This window comes from Myotis daubentonii, chromosome 3 (assembly GCF_963259705.1).
Source record: "Myotis daubentonii chromosome 3, mMyoDau2.1, whole genome shotgun sequence".
Lineage (NCBI taxonomy): Eukaryota > Metazoa > Chordata > Mammalia > Chiroptera > Vespertilionidae > Myotis > Myotis daubentonii.
Window position 1 is genome coordinate 68,345,034 of NC_081842.1, and position 27,164 is coordinate 68,372,197.

Here is a 27,164-nt window from a genome sequence, read left to right on the forward strand (position 1 = left end):
TTTAGAGTTCACACTTTTAATTCTTCAGCATATTATACAAATGTAAGAAATAACACAGAATTAAATAACATCTCAATAGCTTACTAAATATATAAATATTCAATTCAACAGTGAAAACAACTTAATTTTTAGTTTCTAGATCACTGGATAGAGACAAGAAAGCCAAAGATACTGAGAAAGTCACTAATTTGGCCTTATGATTATTAGAGAGTTCCGAAATGTTCCCACTAGTTAAAACAATATATTTAGAACAAAGGGAATTCTACACCCAGACATGCATCCACTGCTACTGTGAAAAGTGAACTCATAGGAAAAGAAGCTAGGAGAGACAAAGCATTTGAACTGGCCAACTGCTATTTAGGAAATCTAAATGCCTGGATTCATAATATATTTTCATTATACGTACTAGTCTGAATTCAGAATGCCTAAAATAGGGCTGGGTCATATTATGAGACAAATGGGCAAGGAGTGCATGCATTTTTTAAAATGTGAGCTGCTGTCTAAGACTAGCAATGTTTATTCTGCTATAAAAATAGGCAAGTAAAGTTAAGCTTGCCATGTTGTTTCACAATAAATTCAGTCCAATTTTCATTGTGATGTCACAGAAATACATGAAGAATAGCAGTGAAACCAAGGGTTCTAGAGAGACCAGCTATTAGCAAAGCAGTAAGCACGTAGTGGATTGGATACTAAGTGACAAGGAAACAGATTCATGGACCTATGAACAGCAAGAGAAGAAGAGATGGAACAGCCACAGAAAAGCAAAAGGTAATCTCAGAAAAGTTCTTTGGTCCTTAATCTTCCCAACTTCTTCACTCTTGTTCATGTCTTTTCCCTTTGTTCACATCCCTCCTCCTGGAATGACATCAGTTTTTAGAGCAGAATGGCAAATCATCTGGTCCAACTCCTTAATTTTCTGGATGCCATGGTGGAAGTTCATTGAATAGTGATTATTATGGGGTTGCCACCAGTCTCCGCCAAAGACAGTCTCAAACTGTGGCTCCTCATACTAAGTCCAGTATCCATTCAAAAGCACAACACTGCATTGCTTTACAAAATCAATCCTACAACAGACCTGAGAGGTAAATGGACTTCCTCTTGGAATTCGCACAAGCACGAATTAGCTTAGATGGCAGTAGAAAGTCTTGAAATTCTTAGGCCTTTTACTTCCACCTCTTTTTCTCTCATAGGTCCCTGGAGAATAACCCTTTCACTCCTGCTTTCTTTCTGCATCAGATTCAAGTAGACCAGAGAATAATTTCCAGGGTTCTGCAGCTCTCCTAGGGCTCTGGATAAGAGAAAGATCAAGATATTAACTTCGCACATTTATAATTTCTATCTTAATAGATTTTAAGAAAATAATCATAGAATTCTCCTTGTGCAGATTTCATCAGCAAAGATAAGGAATTAGACATTCTTGACCCAATATGATGTGAGGGTACTATGACTCTCTTTTAAAAGATATATAGGTAATTCTAGGCAATAAAAGTTTGCAGAGTCACTTAAGACTAAAAGGAAAAGAACATATTCAAGAATTCCAAGCAATTTAGGTATTTTATACATAAGACCCTGAGCTTTGTTTCCTGTGGACATTAATTTGCTGGATGGACATTGAGTTAAGAATGGTCATTGAGTTAAGAAAGTAGATAAATGGAGATCCTTTAGGCCAGTGGTTGGCAAACTGTGGCTCGCAAGCCACGTGGGACTCTTTGGCCCCTTGAGTGTGGCTCTTCCACAAAATACCATGTAAGGGTGCGCATATACAGTGCGACTGAAACTTCATGGCCCATGCGCAGCAGTCAGTATTTTGTGGAAGAGCCACACTCAAGGGGCCAAAGAGCCACATGTGGCTCGCGAGCCACAGTTTGCCGAACACTGCTTTAGGCTATTGGCTTGCTAACACAGAAACTGGGATGACATGGGCCTCCCTACAAAACATGTAGACAGTGAAGTAAAAGACCTGGAATTTTATCTTGGCACCATCACTCTGTATCTCTCAATCTTAAGTATTTCTTACAAAATCCTGAAAAATTTCTGCATATCTGAACTTTGCTATTATTACCAATGTGAGCTGTCTGTGGCAAAAGACAAGAATGGCTCAGGCAAAAATGCCTAAGCTTAAGGGTCTGTTAGTCATAACTTAGTGGCCAGATTATACCATGAAATTTGTATATGATGGGTGGCACCCATCAAGGGTAAAATTTTATAGAAAAAAAAAAAGTGGCTTTGAAGTGCAAAATTTAAGCCAGGAATTCTGACCTAGGAGTTCAATAAAAGTTGCATAATACCTTTCTTATAAAAGCATTGCATCCTTTCTTCTTAGAACTATGAGGAAATTGGGGTAGGGATGAGGATTACCACTCATCCAGCCCTCATCTGGAAAGCATACATACAATTATTTGGCAAAACAAAGATTCTTATTTTTTTAAACAAATATTCTTTGTATTGCCTTTACAACATATCATCAATTTCACTACTACAAATTGTTTACTGGTCATCTCTGTTATGTGACATAGTATTAAGCTTAAAATAGGAGAAAGGAACATAATCAATAGGAGAAATTAACTAACATTGCCATTTTTATCATTGCAAAGAGCCCACTTATATATTTAGGTTATTGTATAGTGAAGTGAAATAAATCAAGGTAATTATGTAGAAAATGTGGGTAAAATAAAAACACTTCTACATTAAATAGTTATATTCTTGAAAAAAGAGTGATGTTTGGAACATGCACTTCATATGTTTATCTAAATTTTCTATTGTTTTCCAGTTTAGTCTTGACTCAATGAAACAAAACACAATTGCTAACTCAAAATTAGGTGATTGTTTATGATGATCTGCCCCAAAGTAATGTTTTTGTTTCTGAGAAGCATGTAATCATTTTGGATTGATTAATGAGAAATAAAAGATCATTCTTAGCCCCAATTTAACTTGATTGTAGTATATATAGAAGGGACAAAGATATGACCTAAACTTGATTTTAAAAGTAATAACTATTGTAGAATGGTGGAAATTTTCCCTGGGAAATTTTAATTTTTTCTCACTTTCTATTTCAGTAACAAAGGACTTGATTCATAAAAGAAAAAAAGTTCTTTGAAAACCTATTAACCTATTATCTTATTGTCGCAGTCTCATGGGAAGTAACTGCAATGATCCCATCAGGAATGGAGCAAAGAGAAATTGCCTCTAACTCATCACACCTTCCTTCAGAATGCAGCCTTGCTGTTGAAAAAAAGAAAAATCAAAATCATACTCTCTGGCATCATACAGAACCACAAGAAAAGTAAAGGGAGTCTAACTTCTCTATAAAACAATAGCATTTTTTACAGATTACCCCTCTGTCCAAAAACTATAAATTTGCTAATGCTGTTGTGAGTAATCAAGAAGTGATTTTGATCTAAAATAAACTTTATCTGACAAAGAGTTGAACCTTACTTCATATAATTTCCTTACCTACCAGATTTGTCTTCCTACTGATCAACTCCGTGGAGATTATTCTTTGTCTACTTATCCTATATAATAAGAGTGTAGTATGCAAATTTTCCCCTCAACCTTCATCCAGGAGTTCGGCCAGCGGGCAGGGCTGGCCAGGGGAAAGGAGGGAGTACCTGGCCTCCAGCCAGCAGCTGCTAGGGACCCTACCAGTGCATGAGCTTCATACACTGGGCCTCTAGTATTCAATAAGTTCAAGAACTCAAATCATTCCTGTCCTCCTCTCCACAAACTGCAGACACACATGCATTAACACACACACATGCAAACATACTCAGTTCCCCCTGTATTTCTGTTTACATCACCCATTTTCAGGTCAAGGCATGAATCTTGATGACATTTTCCCTGCTCATCCATATGTTTTAAGTTTGAAGGAGATGATGGGGCGGGGGGGGGGGGGGAGAGGAAAAATATAACTAAAAGTAAGAGGAAAGAAAGGTAGGAAGCAAATTGATACTTTTATTACAGAATTTGTTACTTGAAGAAATAAAAATTGATTCTCTTTCCCTTCTTCCAACTTTGTGCAACTTAAATTTTGATCTTGAACCAATATTTCCTTAGCCTTGAATGTTTAAGTCTCAAGCATAATCAATACTTGGTGGTTTGATTAGCTATTTAAATGTATGGGATCAAGTGATTTGGCTGCTAAAATTTTTGAAATCAAACAAAAATTCCGATCAGTTAAAATATGCCACTGAACATGCAGTGAAATTAACCAAATTGTCCCTTATATCATGAAGACATTGTCAGTAAATGGCCATCCTAGTTCTTACAAGATTCAATACAGGTTCAGTTGTTTATAGCAGTCCATTTTATTCATGATTTTGCTTTCCACAGTTTCAGTTACCTGCAGTCAACTGCGGTCTAAAATATAACATAGAAAATTACAGAAATAAACAATTCCTAAGTTTTTAAATGAAATTTTTTGGTGACATTAGTTAATAAAATCATATAGGTTTCGAGTGTACAATTCTATATCATCTGTGTATTGCACTGTGTGTACACTACCCAAAGTCAAATTTCCTCCCATCACCATATATTTGACCCCCCCCCCTAAACTTTGCACTTTGTCGAGTAGTGTAATGAAATCTTGCACAGTCCTACTCCATCCTGTATATGAATTATCCCTTTGGCCACCACATTCACACTGTATGTACTTCCTGCCCATTAGTCACTGAGTAGCCATCTAAGTTATCTGGATCAACTGCAGCAGCAGGTATCTGTTGTACTTGTGTTCAAGTAACCCTTAATTTATTTAACAATGTCACATCACATCATTTTATTATATTTTATTTTTATATATTGTTGTCAGTTTCTTGCTGTGCCTAACTTATAAAGTAAACTTTGTCATAGGTAAGTATGTATAGGAAAAAACATAGAACCTACAGAATTCAGTACTATAAGTGGTTTCTGGCATCCACTGAAGGTCTTGGACTGTATCCTCCTTAGATTAGGGGAAACTACTGTATTTCATACGTGAGAAAAAAACCTGGGTACAGAGATAAGCTAGCTCTTTTGTTTCAGGAACTGGATAAGGCATTGAACAATTATATTTCCCAGGAAATCCAAGACTTAGTTAAATGAACAGAGGACAATTCTTTTGCAAATGCCCCTTACTGGTGGAATTCACCTTGGGCTTGAATAGATTGTATTATGATTCTTGTCCAAAAGGGACTTTTAGGAATAAACGTGAACACTTTATACTTTCCTGCTTAAACTTTCCAAAAGAATACAGCAGTAATAGCAAGCACAGAGTAAAATAAGTGCAACGTAGTGTCTTTTGAGTCAGGACTCTGGAGCACCATGAGTGAGAGAACATTCTGGCAAAGGTAAGGGGCCCAGGGAGGCCTAAGCCTGCCGTTAACTAGCTGTGTGACCTCAGGGAAGAAAATCAACTTTCCTTTCCTGGGCTTCAGCTCCTAACTGGAAAAGTAAAGTGTTTGGATGAAGTAGAATCAGCTTTCTGCTTCTGACATTCTGCAAACTGCTAACGAGGTCTATAGGCTTGCAATCTCCTTTCCCTGACAGAATAGATACCTTGATCTACTTCTGCAAAGGGGTAATTGACACAAGATTTGTTACTTTTCTTATAAAACCACAAGAATTTATCTGGTATTTATAAAAAGTCTTATACAAAATTAAGTGTGCAAAAAACCTAGAACATGAGATATTAGTCTTTGAGACATAAAATGAAAAGAAAAAAATAAAGGTTGCATTTGAGTGAGGTTTTTAACAGACATTCTAAAATAAGCTAACATATTTTTCCTTCTCTTTCAGTCATCTGAGATGGAGAAAACTCCCATATCACCCTTTGACCCTAGGAAATTCCCACCACATTCAACATAAAAAAGTAGCTTTGCATGAGCGTTAATAAATTATGACTGTCTTCAGAAACCAAAGAAATTTAATTCTCTCTCTCTAGCTGACTCCTCTTGTTCCATGGCATCTCTAGTTTTATAATGCCTCACTATGTTTTAGACTCAGTGCTTATGAGGTTCTGAATTTACAATAAGAAAAGGGAAATTTTAAAAAGTCAGTTTGAAAATCTACCCTTCTATCCATGCATATATTCATTCACTATTTTAATAAACATTTATTGAGCCCCCTGGTATTCATAAGACACTGGTTGGGAATAGTTTATTAAGGGCAGAATGACATGACATAGTTATAAATATGGATCATCTATATGCTGCTTATAATGTTTGAGACGTAGTGAGAGTATAACACAGAAATTACTACTTAATTATTGACCATTTTGGACAATTTCACAGTCTCTTAAATGGAATAGCGGGCCTGTCGAATACTATAAAAAGAGAAGAGATTGTTCCTCTCACTAATGGATAGAAAGAACATAGCATGGGTGTCAAGCTTTTTTCTCTGGTTCTGTCATCAGATGACTTCATAGCCATCAGATAAACATTTTCCATTCTCCTCTCCTCAGCCCTTCCTCTCAACTTACCAAACAAGTAGCCTTTGAACAATCTCAGCCAATCAAAAGCAGAAACATCCAGTTTAATGTCCAATTGCAAGAAAATGATGCTGTAGGGTTACGTTAAAATACCACTAACATTCATGTATTTTGGAAGCAACAAACAAAACACACTGCTGCCGTCTCCTTATTTACATCTTCATGGCACCCCAAGTTATCATTCAGAAATCATTTGTTTCCTTCTTTCTACTTTCTGTGATAACTCACCTCTGTCTTGGGTTCGGTGACGCTTCCAGTATAGTAAGATTGAGATTAAGATCAGAAGAATTACCAGGGAAACAATACTTAAGAGCAGTGGAACTGAAAACCAAAAGCCTATTGAAGGGAAGAAGAGGAAAAACAGTCAGAAGAGGAAGCTGTTGAGGAAAAAAGGATAAAACAATAATTGTGATGAGTTGTTACCAGAGGTAAGCTTTCAATGAAAATTATTCTTAAATATAGACATGTTGTTTTTATATTTATGACATATTATTTTAAAAACATTTAGATAATAATAATAGCTAACATGTTTTATGTAGTTGCCATATACTAAGAGCTTTTAATATATTATCTCATTTAATCCTCAAAACAGACTGAGTTAGGCATTATTATTAGCTAATATTAAAAAACAGGCTCAGAGAAGTTAGGTAAACCAAAATCAGCATAGTAAGTGGTAGAAACAAGGCCTGTTCAGAGGTTCGTTTGCCTCCAAAGCACATACTCTTTGTCATACTTCCCATTACAGTAATATATTTGAGAGAAATGTAAAGGGAAAATCATTATAAATGATATGTTAGTTTTGGTATTCTTGGAAAAGAAGATATGCTTCTTTTCGGATTCTTGTTTTGCAGGAAAATTTACCCTTTGCCTTAGCCGAGTCTGAGGTTCATTTAAAAAATGTCCAAATCTGCCCTAACTGGTTTGGCTCAGTGGATAGAGCGTCGGCCTGCGGACTGAAGGGTCCTAGGTTCGATTCCAGTCAAGGGCATGTACCTTGGTTGCGGGCACCTCCCCAGTAGGGGATGTGCAGGAGGCAGCTGGTCGATGTTTCTAACTCTCTATCCCTCTACTTTCCTCTCTGTAAAAAAAATCAATAAAATATATTTTTAAAAAATGTCCAAATCTGACATCATAGACCTTTCGATGAAATTGACCTAAGTGTTGACTTATTGCTAAGTCTATTTTTTCAAAGACTCCAGAAATGTCTACAGGAGATTTTCCTTAGAGGCCAGGGCACCAATGAGGGAAATTTGGGAAAGCTTTTTCAGGTTTTATTGTTTAAAATATCCCCTGCACCCCCCACCCCCCAACAAAAAGTAGCAGTATTTTTCTAGAAGGCTTATTACCGAGTGCCTCATCCAAGTTAGTGCTTCTAAACTACAGAGAAAGAGAACAGTGGCTGTTATCACTCCTCTCTTTATTCTCTCTCCCATAACCCTTACCTCTTGTATCCACAAGGCCTGGGGGTAGCAGCTTAGATAGAAACATAAGAGAGCAAAAGGGGTCTTGAACAGGAGGCAGTTTGTTTAAAGAAGATGAGGCAAACACCTCATCAGTCCCTTTCCCACAGTACAGATTCTGCAAAGGTTTCAGCAAAGATGTCTTCTTCCAGGAAATCTTTCTAATCTTCCCAGATTGAGCTGAGACCCCTCCTTCCCACCTGCAGTCCTCCCATGGTGTACCGTAGTTTTCTTATAGAAGCACTTAACACGCAGTTTTACAACTGCTCAGCCACTTTGGTGTTTCCTAGTAGACTAGACACTCTCTGAGTCTTGCTCACTGTCAAATAGCCTGGCACACAACAGACAGTTAATGCTAGTGTGGGAGAATAAATGAATGAATGGATCTCAGCATTTGGTATGTGGGCACTGTGCCACATTCACCAAAGTAACATTGGCTTGATTGGCTCCCTCAACTCTGTTTTCCTTTCCCTGCTTAACCCATTCTCTCCTCTACTAGCTCTTTTGTTAAGAGGCCGGGAGGGTCTGCAGAGCAATCACCACCTTCCAGGTGTGTGCACCAGTGTGACCACAGCCATCTTTGCCCACCTTCTCTTACCTTTGTTCACAGGTTGACTGAAGTCTTTCACAGTCCCCAGGTGTAACACCTGGCAGATCACCTCCTTCCCCACCTGATTCTTGGGGTCTTTGATGTGGAGGACGCTGATGACAGACGTGGTCCCATTGGGGTGTGTGATAATCTCAGTACTGTTGTCCATTCCTGACCCAGCGACCTTCCAGGAGATTGCAGGGGCTGGGCGGGCATTGGCAGAGCAAGTGACATTTAGGTGGTCTTCGGATAATTTGTAGTGAAGGAATACTTTGGGCTGCACTGGGACAAAAAAGTAAAAGAATGGTCTGCCATCAGTTAAGCGCCTGTTCTGAGTTTCACACTCACCTCAGAGAGATGACAGGATGATTTTTACAATAAGATAGTTGGGGCTAGAAAGATGAGGCAGCACACCCAACCCCTGCTGAGGCCTTCTCGGTTCTACCTGTGTCCAATTCTCTGACCTGAGGGAGGGGGACCAGCCTGGTACAACCCTGTGACAAGAAAAATCATTTCTCTACTTTGTCTCTAGGTGAACTAGCTGGATGGACAGAGGATATCTTCTCTCTCGAGTAGTGCAGAGCCTCATGTTTCTGTTCTCCTTTGTCATGGGCAAAGCAGCATCTCTGCCTTTTCCTCGGTACCACTCACAAACGAGCACCAATGACCATCAATGAGCACCACCGTACAAGTGGCCTGCATGTCTCAGAAGCACAGGGCAGTTTCGGAGCAGAGAGCCTGGAGAGGGACTGCTGCTTAGTGGTAGCAGTTTTCTGTTTGGAGCTGAACCAGTAAATGAGTTGCATGGAAGAAACCAGGAAAGTCCCTGTTGAGAATATCTACACAAAATAAAAATTATGAATTCATAGCCAATAACCAGAAAATCACAGAATGACAGTTGAGGGACTTGGAGATCACCTTATGGAGTTTAAAAAAATAACTAGCTTATGAAAAAAAGGACGTTATTTTTAGGCCAGCTTTACACTGTTCTCTTTTTAAAAGTCCCTTGACAAGTACATTTTTGTTGGAATGCAGTTTATCTCTGCTGAACAAATGCAGACCTGTCTTTCTGTGGTTGGCTTTGTAGCCTACAAGATAATTAGAGGGCAATGCTAAATTAAAACTTGGTCTGTACTTAGAGGTTCAAGAGATGGGTGGGTAGCAGCGGGCTGAAGGAAATAGGGCTAGAGAACTGTGGCTCTATCCAAAGAATGCCTAATTACTAACCTTTTTGAGCACTGGAAAAGAATAATAAAAGTGAAGGCAGATAGTTATGGTTGATGTCACCAGACTGGTGCAGGGCTCTCTGGCATATAAAATAATGATAGATAAAAGCTAAGTGTAGCTGAAAAAGGTCAGTATAGAAAAGAACAATATTACTAGCTAGAAGACTCAACAGATAGGTTTTCAGACAAAAATAATATAAAAGGCTATGAGCAAAGGAGGGGGAATAGCAGAAAGAGAGAAAGATGAGCAAAGAAGAAAGAGAAGAAAAAGGAACAGAAATGAGGAACATATGACACAAGAAGGAAAAAGAGGAAAGATGAGATAAGAGGAAGGGAGGGAGGGGAGGAGGGAGGGAGGGAGAAAGAGAGGGAGGGAGGAAGGAAGGAAGGAAGGAAGGAAGGAAGGAAGGAAGGAAGGAAGGAAGGAAGGAAGGGAGGGAGGGAGGGAGGGAGGGAGGGAAAAGTGGAAGGAAGGAAGGAAGGAAGGAAGGGAGGGGAGGGAGAAAGGAGAACGGGAGGAAGGAAGGAAGGGAGGGAGGGAAGAAGGAAGGAAAGAGAGAGGGAGGAATGAAGGGAAGGAGGAATGAAGGGAGGGACTAAAAAGGAAGGAAAGGTGGAAGGAGGATTGCAAAGGGGGGAGACAGAGAGAGAGAGAGAGAGAGAGAGAGAGAGAGAGAGAGAGAGAGAGAGACTGGGGGAGACAGAGAGAGTCAGTAGAAATGAAGAACAAAGCCTGACATAAGATCCTGCAGAGAAGATTTATTTTAGCCAAATAAGTGAAAGAAAGTTGTACTTGGTTTTATCATACTTCCCTTGCATTATCTTCTGAGCCCTTCTTACCCTATGTTCAATATTTCTGGTGTGCTCAAACTCTCATATTAACATTCCTAATAGCCCTCAGTTTGTCTTTTCCCTCCTAAAAGCACCACTAAGTGTGCCATGCTCCAAAATTCCCCCTCATTTCTACTTCCCAATTCTTGATTTCAGCTATGTGTTAGTTAATAGGAAAGGAATGTTATCAAACTAAGACTTGGATTGTTTTTTCCTCTTGGAAAAATGCCAGGTCTAATGTCAATGCCAGGTCTGCACCCTATCACTGTGTATGTGGAACTGGTTGTCTTTACCTGGTCCTTCATTTTCTCCTGCTGACCACAGGACTCCTTGGATCAAAGATAACACCAGGCAGAGATTCAGTGTGAGCTCATGAACTGTCCAATAACCACAGCCACAGTTACAGCAGACATGAAAGTGTCTTCTAACAAACCTTTCTGGGGGTAGGACCCTGAAAAACTAGGTGCCACCATGTTCTAAACATTCTTGAAAATAGCATTTCTAGTCAGAGGCAATGTATTCTCAGAGATTCTCACCAAAGAGGGTGAGGCAGGCTATTCCTGACATCTTCCCGGAACCGAAGGTATTGAAGAGACACTTGTAACACCCTTCATCGTCCAGAGTGGTATTCCAGAAGGTGATGGTTGTGTTCTGAAGTCCCAGCTCAGTTATGTTCATCTTATCCTTATAGGTGGGTTGGACCACAACCCCATGCTCCTTGCTGAAAGTGACCATGTTTTCTGGGCTTGAAGCCTTCATTTTCTGCCATGTCACAATCACGACTTCCTGGGGAGTTTCCAGGAAGCATCGTAAAGAAGCAGGTGTGTTCAGCGGCTCTCTTTCATCTTGGGTCACCACTTTTATCATGGAATCATAAAAAAAAATAAAAAATTAACGCAGACATAAATACACATTTTTCTGATTAAAAACAATGCATGTTCAAAGTCAAATATAGAAAAGAAAAAGTTAAAGAAGAAAACATTTACCTACATCTCTAATGTTGCTAGGGAAATATAAGTTCAAATATGCTTTTTCCATCTTTAGAAGTAACAGAGTAGAAAAATAAGAAGGAAAATTCTCAGTAACAAGAAATAGTGTGAAGAATCCCATCCCTATATGCTGGAAATTAGGTGGAATCAGGTTGAAGGTGGGAACTGTCAGATCGGAGAGAAACATTACCAAGTGGGTTTATGCCCAGAGAGGTGGAAGCCAGGGGCAAGACGAGCACATGGACAATAGGCAGAGTGATTAGTTTAAATAAAGAAAATGTAACATCCCTATACATTCCACACACACACCCAGCAGTTGTGGTGTCTGCGTCTAGGAGGCAGTAGTGAATAGAGCAGTGTAAGTTAGAGAGATATACAGGATGCTGTTCCAGGAGGCTGATAGTGGAGAGAACTTTGACACCAAATGGCAATCTACACATTCCCCCATTTTTACTGAATGCAGTATAGAATATAAGGCATGGCAATAATTTCCCTCCCTCCAATGCTGGGTCCTCCTACTGATATGATCAATTATTCAGTGGGAAATCTCAATATAATGACAAATAGCCAAACATTTGAGAAAGCTAATACAAGGAAAGAGGAATAATAAACTTTACAAATTCAAGAATTTATACCAAATGAAGGAAGATCTCATAAATCAATAAACACTCGGACAAGAATAAATGAGATATCTTAATTGTAAGTAGTAAAAATTAGAGATGTAGAGAATGAGAAATACAAAGTCTTAACAGATTGGCTGACTTAGCAGAATGGATATCACTGAAGAGTAAATGAGCAGGTGGAAAGACCAGGTCATGAAATTCTTCCAGAATGTAACACAAAGGAAGAAAGATATGAAAGAAATTAAATAAAAATTCAAAAACCTGAAATGTTTCAACATCAGTTCAATAAGACTTTTTGAAAAAGAGAAAAGAGAAATTGGAAGTCAAAAACACAAATGTATTTTAAAACAATAAAAGAAACAATCTAAAATAAGATACCTTAATAATAAACCTCTATGCACCTAAAAAATAATCCAAAAATACATAAAAAGCTAATAGAACTATATTTTTTATAAATCCATAATCATAATGGGATAGTTTCTATAGTTCTCTCAGAATTTTCCCTTCCATATATTAAAAACAAAATAAATCAAAAAAGTCAAATATAAAAATATAGAAAATTTAAAAAGCAAATATTTATATATGTTATATATCTACACTAATAAAAGAGAAAGATGCAAATTAACCATACCTTTGTGACACCCACCAGCCAATCAGGAGTGAGTATGCAAATTAACCCACCAAAGCTGGTGGGTTAATTTGCATACACAGGCACCAATCAGTGGGGGGCAGGGTGGGAATGCTTGCGTCGTTGCCATGGTGATGACACAGGCATTCTGCACCACCCCAGCCACTCTGGGCCTCTAGGCAGCATGGGAAGGCAGAAAGGCAGCTCTGGCCTGAGCAAAGGTGGAAAGGCGGCTCCAGCCCAAGTGTAGGCGGTGCTGGCAGCCAGGGGAAGGAAGGCCTATTCTTGCATGAATCTTCATGCATCCGGCCTCTAATATATATACATACATATATATATATATATATATATATATATATATATATATATATATATATATATGAATTTACAACTTTTTACCCAAAAGAGAATATCCAATATTTTCTAAAACACATGAAACAGTTCCCAAAATTGAACTTGAAATGGGATTCAAAAATTATGCTATCCAATGACCTGAACATTGAGCCCAATGTGATAAACTTAGAAGCTTACAAGCTTCTTTTAACTAATTACACCAAAAATAAGAGCAAGAATTATAAATTACTATGAATGACATTGGGAATATAATATATTAAAATCTGTAGAAACTGAGAAAGCAGTTCTCAGAGAGAAATATTTAATCCTAACTTCATTTATTAGGAGACAAGAGAGATTGGAAAATGAAAACACACACAAATCTAAGCATCCCCACCCCCGAACCAGAAAAAAAAGTAAAAGGAGTGAATTAGTAAAGATAAAAGCACAAATTAATGAAATAGTACACAAAATGTGGACTTAATTAAAAATACCATAATCTATTGTTTCAAGACTAACAAAATGTTGACTAGTGTAATTAGAATAAAAGAAGTCAGCACAAGCAAACAATATTCTCTCAACAACATCAGGCATAAAAAGATGGACATAGCAACAAATACAATTTGGAACCCATGAGTGTTGTATGAATCCAGTTTTAGTGAGGTGTGCTCTTGGTAGGTGTGGAAATTTCTGAGGACAATACCTGTTGCTGGGATTCTGCAAATCAGATATTTGAAGAAATTGCTGCTTTTAGAATGGAGAGGAGAAAGGGATCAAAGCTAGAGTTTTAACTTCCTGGGTGATTTTTCTCTTTCGCTATGAAGAAACCATTTATTGGAAAGTTTGCAATTCTTAACTGCGTATATAGAATTCCATTTAGATCCCCCAGTCAGTAGGTAAATCTGTGTTGCAGGTGATGCGAAGTCTGCCCTTCCTTCACCTAGGAAGGCTGATGAGTGCACTGTCACACAGAAGGTGATAAAAGGCCAGCAGCAAAGCGAGGGCTGGCCTCCAATGGAACAGAGGAGAAAGGTCTGGCACAACTAGGAAATGCAGCAGATACATCAATAGCACAGGCATATGCTTTGTATAATAGACTATGTGAACCTATGTAACTTGTATATTTCAGCATTTTCTAGATTTTTCTGTAAAAGAGGGGCACACACAGTTTTAAGGCTTACTATCAGATTACCTTTCCAAAAGGTTGTATTCATTCATATTCCCCAAGCATTCCCATATCTTTACAAACATAGGTAATTATTGTTTTAAAGGTTATTTGAGTTGATATGTAAGAAATATCTTAATTTAGAATTTTTTTATGCCTGGCTTTCTTTACAGAAACAATGTCTAAATAGCAGTTTTCAAATACTTTGCAAAGCAGAAAGAACTGCTTCCACTCCTCCAGTCAAATTATACGTTTATAATTCATGCAGGCAAATGAACCAGCACAGCAGAAACAACAATCTCCTGGACTCCATGCAGGGGAATGGAGTATCTTTACCTTGTGCCCTGCATAGCATCACTGCGGCCAAGAACCAAATCAGTCTGTAGGTAGACAGATGACAGAAGGACCTCTCGAACACCTGAAGACATAGAGCAAAGTACAAAAATAGGCATTTGGATGTGGACAAAGCTAAGGAAGCTTCCATTTCATGGCTACCTCAGGGAATGTTGCAGCTAAAGTTTTTACCACCAGAGAACTTTGGTTTTGAGAAAGCAGAACCAGAGACTATAAATGAAAGAAATAACAGTGTGCTCAGGATATGGGAAGGGGAAAGCAGCAGTGTGGCTCCTTCAGTATGGCAACCCCTAGCAATTTGAGGCCTTGTTTCTAAAGCCACCATGGTCAAGAGCAAAATCCCAAAAAGCATAGGATCTCTGGGGAAAACAAAGGGCCATAAATACAACGAAAACAGAGACTACAAATGTCTAAGAGTACCCACTTCCAAAATAATCCACATCTGCTAATATAAATGTAATTCAGGGGAACCTCTTGTCAGAAACAAGTGACTGCCTTGCAGTTTCCTGAGGCAGATTTTCCTTCAAATTCTAAAAATTTTATATGAATTATAACTTTTAAAAACCAGTAATTAAAAAAAAAACCAGTAATGGCTTTATTTTTTTCTTTATTGCTTTGTTTTCATGTGTCTGGGCATAAATCTTTGGCCGTTTTACAAATCATGTTGCTATTTCGGGGAATGTTATTCTGGGTATCATTTTGCTATAAAATGTGGGTAGAATGTAGACAGATTAATTTCTCTGTGAAGTAGCTCCAAGAATCTGTTCACTAGGTCTACAGGAATGTGTTCATTATAAGGGATATAGACAAGAAATGTAACTTTTCCTTACATTTTTTTCTGCATTTCTAGATTTTTCTATTAATTAAAAGTGTGTAAGAAATATGCATTTCCTGTATTTCTTTTAACTGAACTTCATCCCAATTAGAGTTAGATACTTAGTTTTGATGTTGCATTATCTTTATCAGTTCATATCCTGTAAACCCAACACTTCACAATTGTCCCAATGTCTGGCATTGCATCTATATTCCTGGGGGCTTACATAAAGCCAACCCTTGGGACAGGACTACTAATTCTTGGTAACAAACATCTATCCATGCTGGCATTCCCTAAGGCTGCTGTGTTCCCCTCAAGTTACCAGGATATTCAATCTATGCAATTAAATTTTGTGCTCACAAGCTGTTCTCTCTTGTTCTTTCACGTATTCTCCTGATTCCGTGCTCCTGGATTTTTCCTGTGCTGGGCAAAGGGAAATTCTACAAGGCTCTCTGCCTAGACTCCCATGTATCTATCCACCTCTGTTTTACTGTTTCCTTTCTATGTTGGGTAGGCAAGTCTCTCTCACAGTTCCCCCACCTCTGCTCCCCTCCCCACAGGAAAACAAAGCACAAGTGTTCTGTTCTTAGATGTTAACATTTATCTGTAAGTTTTATTTACCACCCTCCTGAATTCCCCAATCCTGGGGGGTAGACACAGAGTCTCTTTTCCATAACACAAACTGGTGTCTGAACCTAGACATTAGTCAGTCCCTCTTTGCTCTCCCAGAATAAAATATGCATATTTTCTCTAGGTCCAGAAAAGCTGGTTCCTCCATCACCCTCTATTCTTCCCATTAACTTTCTCTGGAATAAATATGTTCTTGGTCTTTTAGCAGTTAAGCTTTTTGAAACTCAAGTGCTCATGTTCTTGCTATTTTAAAACTTTGGTCTCTGAAAATAAAAAGAGTTCTTTGACATTTAAATTTCACAGGATTTTTTTTAAAAAGCATGACTCTCTCATGTGGAAATCCAAGTTTTAACAAAGGCTATGGTGAGAAATGCAGAATTAATCCACTCTCATAGTGAAAGCCTGGATTTTCAGACCAGGGAGAAAGTAGACACACACCAAAGCACAAGATGTGTGAAGTGGGAGCCAGAAATGTTTAAGAAACAAAGGCACAATGATTGGGGCAAGGGAAAATTAGAAGGAAAGCCTAGCTATTAAATATATACATATTTACTCTGGCTGACTTGAATTGGGGCTAGCAGAAATACTAGATGTCTGAGCTATGACCAATGCTTTTACCTCTGTTGCATATAACAGTAAAAAGATTAAATGGACACAGACAACAGGGGGGTAAGGACACATATGTAATAACTTAATCATTAAATAAAAAAATTAAAATAGATTAAATTTAAAAGAAATTAAATGAAGTGGTGTACATAAAGCTCCTAGAATAGTGACTGACACAAATAATCACTAAATAAATGTTGATGTTGGGGTTTTGGTCAAGATGGCAGAGTAGGAGGATGCTGTACTTGCCTCCTCTCATGATCACACCAAAATTACAACTAAGCAATAGAACAATCAACCTGGAAAAACGTCTAAAGACTTGCTGGATAGAAACCCTATAACTAAGGATACAAAGAAGAAGCCATGCCAAAAATGGTAGGGGGAGAGGGGGGGCAGAGATACAAAATGCACTGGTTCTGTACCCACGAATCCAGAGTGATATCTCAGCTATAGAGATTGTCCCTGAGGCGCAAAGAGTCTCAGCCCCATGATGGGCTCCCCAACTCAAAATACCAGTGCCGGGAAGAGAAGCCCACATAACACATGGTTGTGAAATCAACAGAGATTCCCGCCATCTGGGTGATATGAAAGGCTGCTAGAAACCCAGGTGTCCTCTTATAGGGCCTGCACACAAGGTCTCACTTGCAGGCACTCACCCTGGGCTGCCACACTGGGAGAATGGCTGGGGTGGGCAGGGGGAGTTCCAGAGGCATACACAGAGAAATGAGGGCTGGAGGGATACCAATCATTGCCTCTCCCCACACAGCCAAACTTGATTCTGTGTTGGCCTGGTGAACTCCATTAGCTCTACCCTGAGACCTCATCCCACTGCATAGGTCTTCAGGCCCTAGACCAGTGATGGCGAACCTATGACAAGTGTGTCAGAGGTGACACACGAACTCATTTTTTCTTTGTTAAATGGCATTTCAATATATAAAATAAATATCAAAAATATAAGTTTTTGTTTTACTATGGTTGCAAATATCAAACATTGTCTATATATGACACGGCACCAGAGTTAAGTTAGGGTTTTTCAAAATGCTGACACGCTGAGCTCAAAAGGTTCGCCGTCACTGCCCTAGACGATGGTGGCTTTTTCTGAATAGCCTCAGGCTCAGCACAGGCACCAAATAGGAAACTGTATTAACCTGGTGAACACCACTCACACCACCCTGGTGACTCTCTGAGAACCTGCTTCAGCAATTTGCTAAGGTTCTTTCAGCAGCTGAACTTTAGGGCAAATAGTAGGTGGTAGTATATCTTAGCCTGCCTTGGCCTTCTGCTAACCTGGCTTCTGACTTGGTATTGGTAGAAACCTTAGTTCACAGCATGGCTTCTCCTACATGCATCCAGGTCCTGCACAGACAGCCACCAATTTAAAGAAATAATGACTGGAAATTTTCCTAGCCTGGTGAAGGCAATAGATATACAAATCCAGGAAATGCAAAAAGTCCCAAACAAGATGACCCCAAAGAGACCCACATCAAGATTATTATAATTAAAATGGCAAATGTTAAAGACAAAGAGAGAACCTTAAAAGTAGTAAGAGAAAGACAATTCGTTACCTACAAGTAAACTTCCATAAAACTTTCAGCTGATTTCTCAACAGAAACTTTTCAGGACAGAAGGGATTGGCATGAAATATTCAAAGTAAAGAAAAGTTAGGACCTACTGCTGAAGGCTAAGACCAACAAGTAGTTAACATATAAATGTGAGAAGTCCGTCAGAAAGTTGATGGACTTTGATATTCAACAAGGGCTGGGAATCAGCATTGTATTACCCTGCTGCTGGCTGAATGGCTGAAGGCAATCCCCTAACCTAATAATCCTTTATTGTTTACCAAACCTTACCATTGATGTCTGTTTGCTTTGCTAAAGTGCAAATGTGTATTCTAGTAAATAAAAAGCTATGAGTCTGGACATTCGGGGAGCCACTCCACTAGAGAGTATATCTCTGCCTGGTTCTCCCATGCCTTCTAAATTTATATTTTTTGCCTACTATATTTATTTGTGTGTGGCCCCTTCTCCAGATCCTGAATCCTTGCTTCAAAAGGTTGTGGCAACCTAAAACCAAGACTACTCTAACCAGCAAAGCTAGCATTTAAAATTGAAGGAGAAATAAAGAGCTTCCCAGACAAGAAAAAGCTAAAGGAGTTTATTACCAACACACCAGTATTACAGGACATATTAAGAAGAACAAAGAAAAGAACCAGAAAAGGAAGGTAGTTATAAAGCATAAAATGGCAATAAATATGCAACTATTAATAATACTTTAAATGTAAATGGATTAAGTGCTCCAATAAAAAACATAGGTAACTAAATAGATAACAAAATGAGACCCATACATATGCTATAATCAAGAGACCCACCTCAGAATGAAAAACACACACAGACTAAAAGGGTTGGGGGAAAAAATATTTCATACAAATAGAGAGAAAAAAACCTGGGGTACCAATCCTTAGATCAGATATAAAATAGACTTTGAAACAAAGGCTATAATAAGAGACAAAGGAAGAGATTAAATAATGATATAGGGAGCCATCAAATAAGAGGATATAACCCTTGTAAACATTTATGCACCCAACATAGGAGCACCTAAATATATAAAGCAGATACTGACAGACATAAAGGGAGAGATCAGCAGTAATTCAGTCATAGCAGCGGAATTCAATACCCCATTGACATCAATGGATAGATCTTCCATACAGAAAATCAACAAGAAAACAATAGCCTTGAATGACACATGAGACCAGATGGACAATCAATTTAATTGATATTAAATTAAAAGCAACAGAATATAGATTTTTTTTCAAGTACAAATCAAACATTTTCCAGGAGAGACTACATGTTAGGCCACAAAACAAGTCTCAATAAATTTAGAATTTGGAAATCATTCAAGAATCTTCTTTGACCACAATGGTATAAAACTAGAAACGAATTATAAAAAGAAACTTGAAAACACACAAACACATAAAGGCTAAATAACATGCTACTGAACAATGAATGGATTATCAATGAGATTAAAGAAGAAATAAAGCATGAATGAACCTGGAGAGTACTACGCTAAGTGAAATAAGCCAGTCGGAGAAAGATAAATATCATATGATCTCACTCATTTGTGCAATATAATGAACAACATAAACTGATGAACAAAAATAGATCCAGAGACAGAAAAACACTGAGTGGATTGTCAAACCTCAGAGGGACGGCAGGGGAGGGTAAGAGGTGGGGAATGCAAAAGATCAACCAAAGGACTTATATGCATGCATATTAGCATAACCAAGGGACACAGACACTGGGGAAGTGGGGGCTTGTCCTGGGGGGGTGGGAGTGGCCAGGGAGGGGTAGATGGGGAAAAAGGGAGACATATGTAATATTTAAACAATAAAAGAAAAAAAAGAAGCAACCAAAAATACCTTGAGACAAAATGAAAATGGAAACACAACAATCCAAAATATATGGGATGCGGAGAAGACAGTCCTATGAGGAAAATTTATAGCAATGCAGGGCTACCTCAGGAAATAAGAAAAATCTCAAATAAACAATCTAATTTTACACATAAAGAATCTAGAAAAAGAACAACAAACAAAACCCAAAGTGAGTCGAAGGAAGGAAATAATAAATATCAAAGTGGAAATAAATTAGAGTCTAAAAATAATACAAAAGATCAATGGTAAGAAAAGATAAACAAGATTGAAAAGATTAACCAGACTCATAAAAAAGAGAAAATACTCAAATAAAATAATAAGAAAAGTGAAATGATTGACATTACAGAAATACAAAAGATTACAAGAAACACTCTGAACAATTATATGCCAACAAATTGAATAATATAGAAGAGATGGATAAATTCCTAGAAACACACAATCTTTCAAGACTGAATAAAGAAAAAACAGGAAATCTTAACAGACCAATTACTACCAATGAAATCGATTCAGTACTAATAAAACTCCAAAAATACAAAAGTCCTTGAACGCATTGCTTCACAGGGGAATTTTACCAACCATTCAAAGAATTAACACCTATCCTTCTCAAACTATTTCAGAAATTTTAAGAGAATAGAAGGCTCCAAGCTCATTTTATAAGACCAGCATGACCCTGATTCCAAACCAGACATAGACATCGCCAGAAAAGAAAATTATAGGCCAATATCACTGAAGAACTTAGATGCAAAAATCTCCAACAAAATATTAGCAAACCAATTTCAGCAATACTTTGAAAAGATCATACACTATGATCAAGTGGCATTTATTCCTGGGATGCAAGGTACATTCGATATTCACAAATCAATTAACGTGAAACACCACACAAACAAAATGAAGGATAAAAATAATATGATTATTTCAATACATGGAGAAAAAAACATTTGACAAAATTTAGTATCCATTTATGATAAAAACTCTCAGTAAAGTGGGAATTAAAGGACCATACCTCAACATAATAAAGGCCCTATATGACAACACACGGCTAACATCATACTCAATGGGGAAAAGCTAAAAGTGTTTTCCTTAAGGTCAGAATCAAGACAAGGTTGTCCACTTTCACCACTTTCATTCAACATAACATTGGAATACCTAGTCACAGCAATCAGACAAGAAAAATAAATAAAAGGCATATAAATTGTAAAGAAAAAAGTAAAACTGTTATTATTTGTAGATACAATACTATATAGATAGAACCCTAAAGATTACACCCAAACATGAGTAGAATTAATAAATGAATTCAGCACAGTAGCAGAATACAAAATTAGTATCCAGAAACCTGTTGCATTTTCTCTTCCAATAATGAACTATGAGAAAGAGAAATTAAGTATATAGTCTTATTTACAATTGCATCAAAAAATACCTAGGAATAAATTAACCAAGGAAGTAAAGGGCCTATACTCAGAAAATTTTGAGACATTGAAGAAGGAAACTAAAGAAACAAATAAATGGAAGCATATCTCTTTCTCATGGATAGGAAAAATCAACATTGTTAAAATGTTCATACTACCCAAATAAATCTATAAATTCAACACAATTTCTATCAAAATACTAGTGTCATTTAACAAAACTAGAACAAATAATCCAAAAATTTATATGAAACCACAAATGACCCTGAATAGCTACAGAAATCTTGAGAAAGGAGGACAAAATTGGAGGTATCATGCTACCTGATATCAAACTATACTACAAGTATATAGTAATCAAAACAGCATAGTAATGTTTTGACACATAGATCAGTGGAACAGTATAAAGAGCCCAGAAATAAACCCACATCTATATGGCCAATTAATATATGACAAAGAAGGCAAGAATATATAATGGAGAAAAGACAGTCTAGTCCAGTGGTCAGCAAACTGCGGCTCGGGAGCCACATGCGGCTCTTTGGCCCCTTGAGTGTGGCTCTTCCACAACATACCACGTGCGGGCGTGCATGTACAGTGCAATTGAAATTTCGTGGCCCATGCGCAAAAGTTGGTATTTTGTGGAAGAGCCACACTCAAGGGGCCAAAGAGCCGCATGTGGCTCACGAGCCGCAGTTTGCGACCACTGGTCTAGTCAATAAGTGGAGCTGGGAAAATTAAATATATACATGCACAAAAGTGAAATTAGACCACCTTCTTACACCAGACGCAAGAATAAACAAAAAATGGACTAGAGTCTTAAATGTAAGACTTGAAACCATAAAACTCCTAAAATAAAACATAGGCAGTAAACTCTTTAACATTGCTCTTAGTAATATTTTTTTTCTGATATACCTCATTGGTCAGGGAAACAAAGAAAAAATAAACAAATGGGACTATATCAAGCTAAAAAGTTTCTGTAAAGGAAACCATCAACAAAATGAAAAGACAACCTACTAAATGGGAGAACACATTCACCAATGATATATCCAATGAGGGGTTAATATCCAAAATTTATAAAGAACTCATACAACTGCCCTAACTAGTTTTGCTCAGTGGATAGAGCGTTGGCCTGCAGACTGAAGGGTCCCAGGTTCGATTCCGGTCAAGGGCATGTACCTTGGCTGAGAGCACATCTCCAGTAGAGAGTGTGCAGGAGGCAGCTGAATTGATGTTTTTCTCATCGATGTTTCTAACTCTCTATCCCTCTCCCTTCTTCTCTGTAAAAATATTGATTTAAAAAAATATATTAAAAAAAAACTTCCTGCAAATGCTCTTTATAAAAAAAAAAAAAGAAGAACTCATACAACTTAACACCAAAAACTCCCCAAAAAATCCAATTTAAAAATGAGCAGAGGACCTGAGTAGACAAATTCTCCAAATGGGATATACAGATGCCCCAAAGACATATAAAAAGATGCTCAATATCACTAAACATCAGAAAAATGAAAATTAAAACCACAATGAAGCCTTGGCTAGTGTGGCTTTATTGGCTGAGAATCATCCCATGCACTGAAGGGTTACAGGTTCTATTCCCGGGTAGGGCACATGCCCAGGTTGTGGGCTCGATACCATATTGGTCAGAGTCTCTCTCCCTTTCCCTTTCTCACTCTCTAAATTCAATTAAACACACACACACACATTTTCTTTTTGCCCAGCTGGAGTGGCTCAGTTGGTTGAGCATTGTCAAATGCACCAAAGGGTTGCTAGTTCGATTCTAGGTCAGGGCACACACCTGGGTGTGGGTTTGATCGCCAGTTGGGGAGCAAACAGAAGGCAACCAATTGATGTCTTTGTGTTTTTCCTACATCAGAGTGTCCCTCCCTTCCCCTCCACTCCCCTCCCCTCCCCTCCCCTCCCCTCCTTTCCTCTTTCTAAGCATGTCCTCAGATGAGGGTTAAAATAAAATAATAAAATAATCAAAATCACAATGATATATCACCTCACACATGTCAGAATGGTTATCATCAATAAATCAACATACAACAAGTATTGGGAGAATGTGGAGAAAAAAGAAACTTCGTGAATTGTTGGTGGAAATGCAGATTGGTGCAGCCACTATAGAAAAAGGTATGAAGTTTCAGTTAAAAAAAATTATAAATAAAACTGTCTTATGACCCAGTGATTGCACTTTTGGAAATATATCCAAAGAAACCCAAAACACTCAATCAAGGAATATATGCACCCCTATGTTTATTGCAACGTTATTTGTAATAGCCAAAATACGGAGGCAATCCAAAAGCTTATCAATAGTCCAGTGGATAAAAAAGTAGTGGTACTTATCTACATATTATTCAGCCATAGAAAATGAAATCTTATCATTTTCAATAACATGTATGGACCTAGAGGGTGTTATGCTAAGTGAAATAAGCCAGACAAAGAAAGACAAATATCATGTGATTTCACTTATAGGTAGAGTCTAAAGAATAAAATAAACCGATGAACAAAATAGAAACAGACTCACAGATACAAAGAACAGACTGATGTTTGCCAGAGGGGAGAGGGTTTGGGGGACTGGGTGCAAAGGGTGAAAGGATTGGGAAGTACAAATAGGCAGTTGCAAAATGGTCACAGGGGCATAAGTACAGCATAGGGAATATAGTCAATAATATTCTAATAATTACGTATGGTGCCAGGTGCATATTAGAATTATCAGGGGTATCGCTACGTAAGGTATATCCACATCTAACCACTACGCTGTGTACCTTAAACAAATATAAAATAATACTGAATATTAACTATAATAAAAAAAACACACAATAGCTAATATTGAGGGTGAAAAACAAATGGTGTTACCTCACTGGGTTGCTCTGAGAAGTAAGCATTTTAGGCACTTATACAGTGCTTAAGCTACAGTAAATGCCAATGTATGTTAGGTATCTAAACAATTCATCGTTCAAATCATATACAGGGAGTACAATAATGGAATGAAGTCCCTTTGCCCAGATGGCCAGGTTTCACTGAGGCTGGCGTCTTCCCTGACATCGGCCCACCTGGCAGCGACACTGCCCCTATTCATACCTCCTTTCCTGAAAATTCCTAGGTCCAAATCCTGATCCCACCACAGGCAGTCACATGGACTTGGAAAATTAACCTCTCTGCTGTTTCTTTATTTGCATGATCAGGTAAAGATTAAGAGCATCTGGCACAGGTAAACATCAGTTCTTTGTTAAGACCATTCTTCTTTGTTAATATCAAAGTAACTGGCTGTGTGGTCTTGCCGATAAAGTATACATGAAAAAGAAATTACCTTCAGGCACTACTTGTATTTGGATTTTCATTGTAATTTTATTGTTTAATACATTATCCCCATGTAAATGAACATTTTGTCCTTCGTTTGGTGTCATGTGAACAGATCCTGAACACACAAAATGTCTGTCTCTCCTAGATACCCAGGGTTTTAACCCTGGTTTATCTGATCCTTTATGGCTTCCCGAGCAAAGGCCCAGAGGACGAAGAAAGAGCCCACCCAGCGCACCCAGGAGGAAGCCAGCTCTCCGAGCCCTGGATTCTGCAGCCCCCACCCCAGCTGTTGTGTGTCAACAAGGAGTCAAACAGCAGCCGCTATCCCCTTTGGGGGCAGCTTAAAATAGAATGTGTTTTCTAGCCTTCCTTTCAGCCGGATCCAGGGAGCCTCTCCCCCGCCAGCCCGCTGAGAGGACCGACCCCTGCCTTCCGGCCCAGGTCCACTCCCACGGTGACAATGATCTGGGGAGAAGCATCTCTGAAGCCGGGCAGCATTCTGTTTTCAAGGAATTGAAACAGAGAACCAGAATGTCAGGCAGCCTGGAGGCCGCCCTTCGGAAGGGAACATCCTCTTCTCAGCACGGTTAAGCGCTAAGAAGAAAGCCGACAGAAAACCTAGCTCCCTCCAGAGCAGATGGTGCGAGCCGCAGCCTGGCGCACGCAGCCCGCCGCCGCCGCCCCAGGCCACCGGGGCCACATTTCCCACCCTGCGCCCTCCTTCCCACGCCCGGGCCCGCTCACCCGCCTCTCCATCTTCGCTCCTGGCCGAGCAGGGTGTCCGGCTTCAGCTGGAAAGCCCAGGGGATCTCACGCCGCCGGAGCGCACTGTGCGCAGCAGCCTCCACGGAGGCTGCCTACCTCTGGTCCGCTTCACTCCTCCCACTCAGCAGACACGCGCAGAAAGCGGCAGGTGGGATTTCCAGTTTAGACCCATATGCCTCTTAATCATTCTTTTTTATTTCCATAACACTTTTCAAAGGTGCTGTTCCTTTTTGTTAAAAATACACGTTTTCCATTTTCATTTTTAAGAGAGAGGAGGAAGAAAATGGGGGCAGGGGCTGAGACATGCATGAGCCCTCAGCATTTGAAGGAGAGAATGCCTGCTGTGTTGAGCAGGCATGGCAACCAAGATTTTTATTTAAGGATCCATAGAGCTGTAAGTCTGAGGGATGCAAACCCTAAGATTTTGACTAATTTTTTTTTCCAGAAAATCAGAAACATGATATGTACATATTAAAAGGACTGAAAGATTCATGGAGTACCAAACAAGATAAATAACAAAACGCTAATTTATAGACATAGGGAAATTCAAAAGATCGAATTAAGAAAATTCTAAAAGCTTTAAAAATTTAAAGAGAGAGACTCAAAGGAGAAAGAATCAAAGTGATATTAAAGGTCACAAGGCAGTGCTGTATGCAAGAAGGCCATGAGTTAAATTTTCAAAGTGTTGGAAAAAAATAACTTTGAATTCCACTTTGTGTTTTATAAATATGGCTACAGAGGCGTATTTTCTTTTCTTTCTCAGTCACAGTTGGCATTCAATATTTCATTAGCTTCAGGTGTACCGCATAGCGATTAGACATTTATGTAACTTAAGAAATGATCCCCTTGATAAGTCTAGTACCCACCATACATAGTTACTACAAAATCATTGACTTACATTCCCTATGCTGTATTTTAGATCCCTGTGACTGTTTTGTAACTGCCAATTTGTATTTCTTAGTCCTTTCACCTTTTCACCCAATCCCCCAAGCCCTCTCCCCTCTGGCAACCATGAGTCTGTTCCTGTTTTGTTCATCAGTTTATTTTGTTCATTAGATTCCACATCTATAATAATAACAGGTGGTATTTGTCTTTCTTTGTCTGACTTACTTCACTTAGCATAACACCCCCTAGGTTCATCCATGCTGTCACAAATGGTAAGATTTCATTCTTCTTTTGGCCAAGTAATGTTATATAATAAAAGGTAATATGCAAATTGTCCCCTTGACCAGGGGTGGGCTGACTGAGGGAAGGGAGAGAGGCCCCAACTGGCAGCTGCTAGGGACCCTATCAGTGCATGAATTTTATGCACTGGGCCTCTAGTACATATATATGTAGCATCACTTTTTTATCCACTTGACTACTAATGGGCACTTGAGTTTCTTCCATATTTTTGGCTGTTGCAATAAATGTAGGATGCATATATTTTTTTAATTTAGTGTTTCAGGTTTCTTTGGATGTATATCCAGACTTTCTACTTTTTCATGATTTAATCTCCATATGTTGTATGTTTCTAAGGAATTTATCAACTTCTTCTAGATTATCCAGTTTGTTGGCATATAAT

The 27,164-nt window shown here is 38.5% G+C and overlaps 1 protein-coding gene across 3 annotated transcripts; it reads right to left on the bottom strand.

The window, feature by feature from the left end:
• Positions 1 to 25,896, bottom strand: CD200 (CD200 molecule). Of its 3 annotated transcripts, XM_059687861.1 has the most exons (7): positions 25,580 to 25,896; positions 14,641 to 14,722; positions 11,103 to 11,423; positions 8,519 to 8,791; positions 6,689 to 6,796; positions 3,110 to 3,222; positions 1 to 1,288 (listed from the first exon to the last, which is right to left on the bottom strand). In XM_059687861.1, the coding sequence occupies exons 1-6, from the start codon at positions 25,589 to 25,591 to the stop codon at positions 3,113 to 3,115; spliced, it is 906 nt and encodes a 301-aa protein (XP_059543844.1). In that variant the 5' UTR covers positions 25,592 to 25,896; the 3' UTR covers positions 1 to 1,288; positions 3,110 to 3,112. The 3 variants fall into 3 exon arrangements, with proteins under 3 accessions (XP_059543844.1, XP_059543846.1, XP_059543845.1); XM_059687863.1 differs by lacking the exon at positions 14,641 to 14,722 and having other exon boundaries at positions 25,580 to 25,891; XM_059687862.1 differs by lacking the exon at positions 3,110 to 3,222 and having other exon boundaries at positions 25,580 to 25,888.
• Positions 25,897 to 27,164: the final 1,268 nt, after the last annotated feature.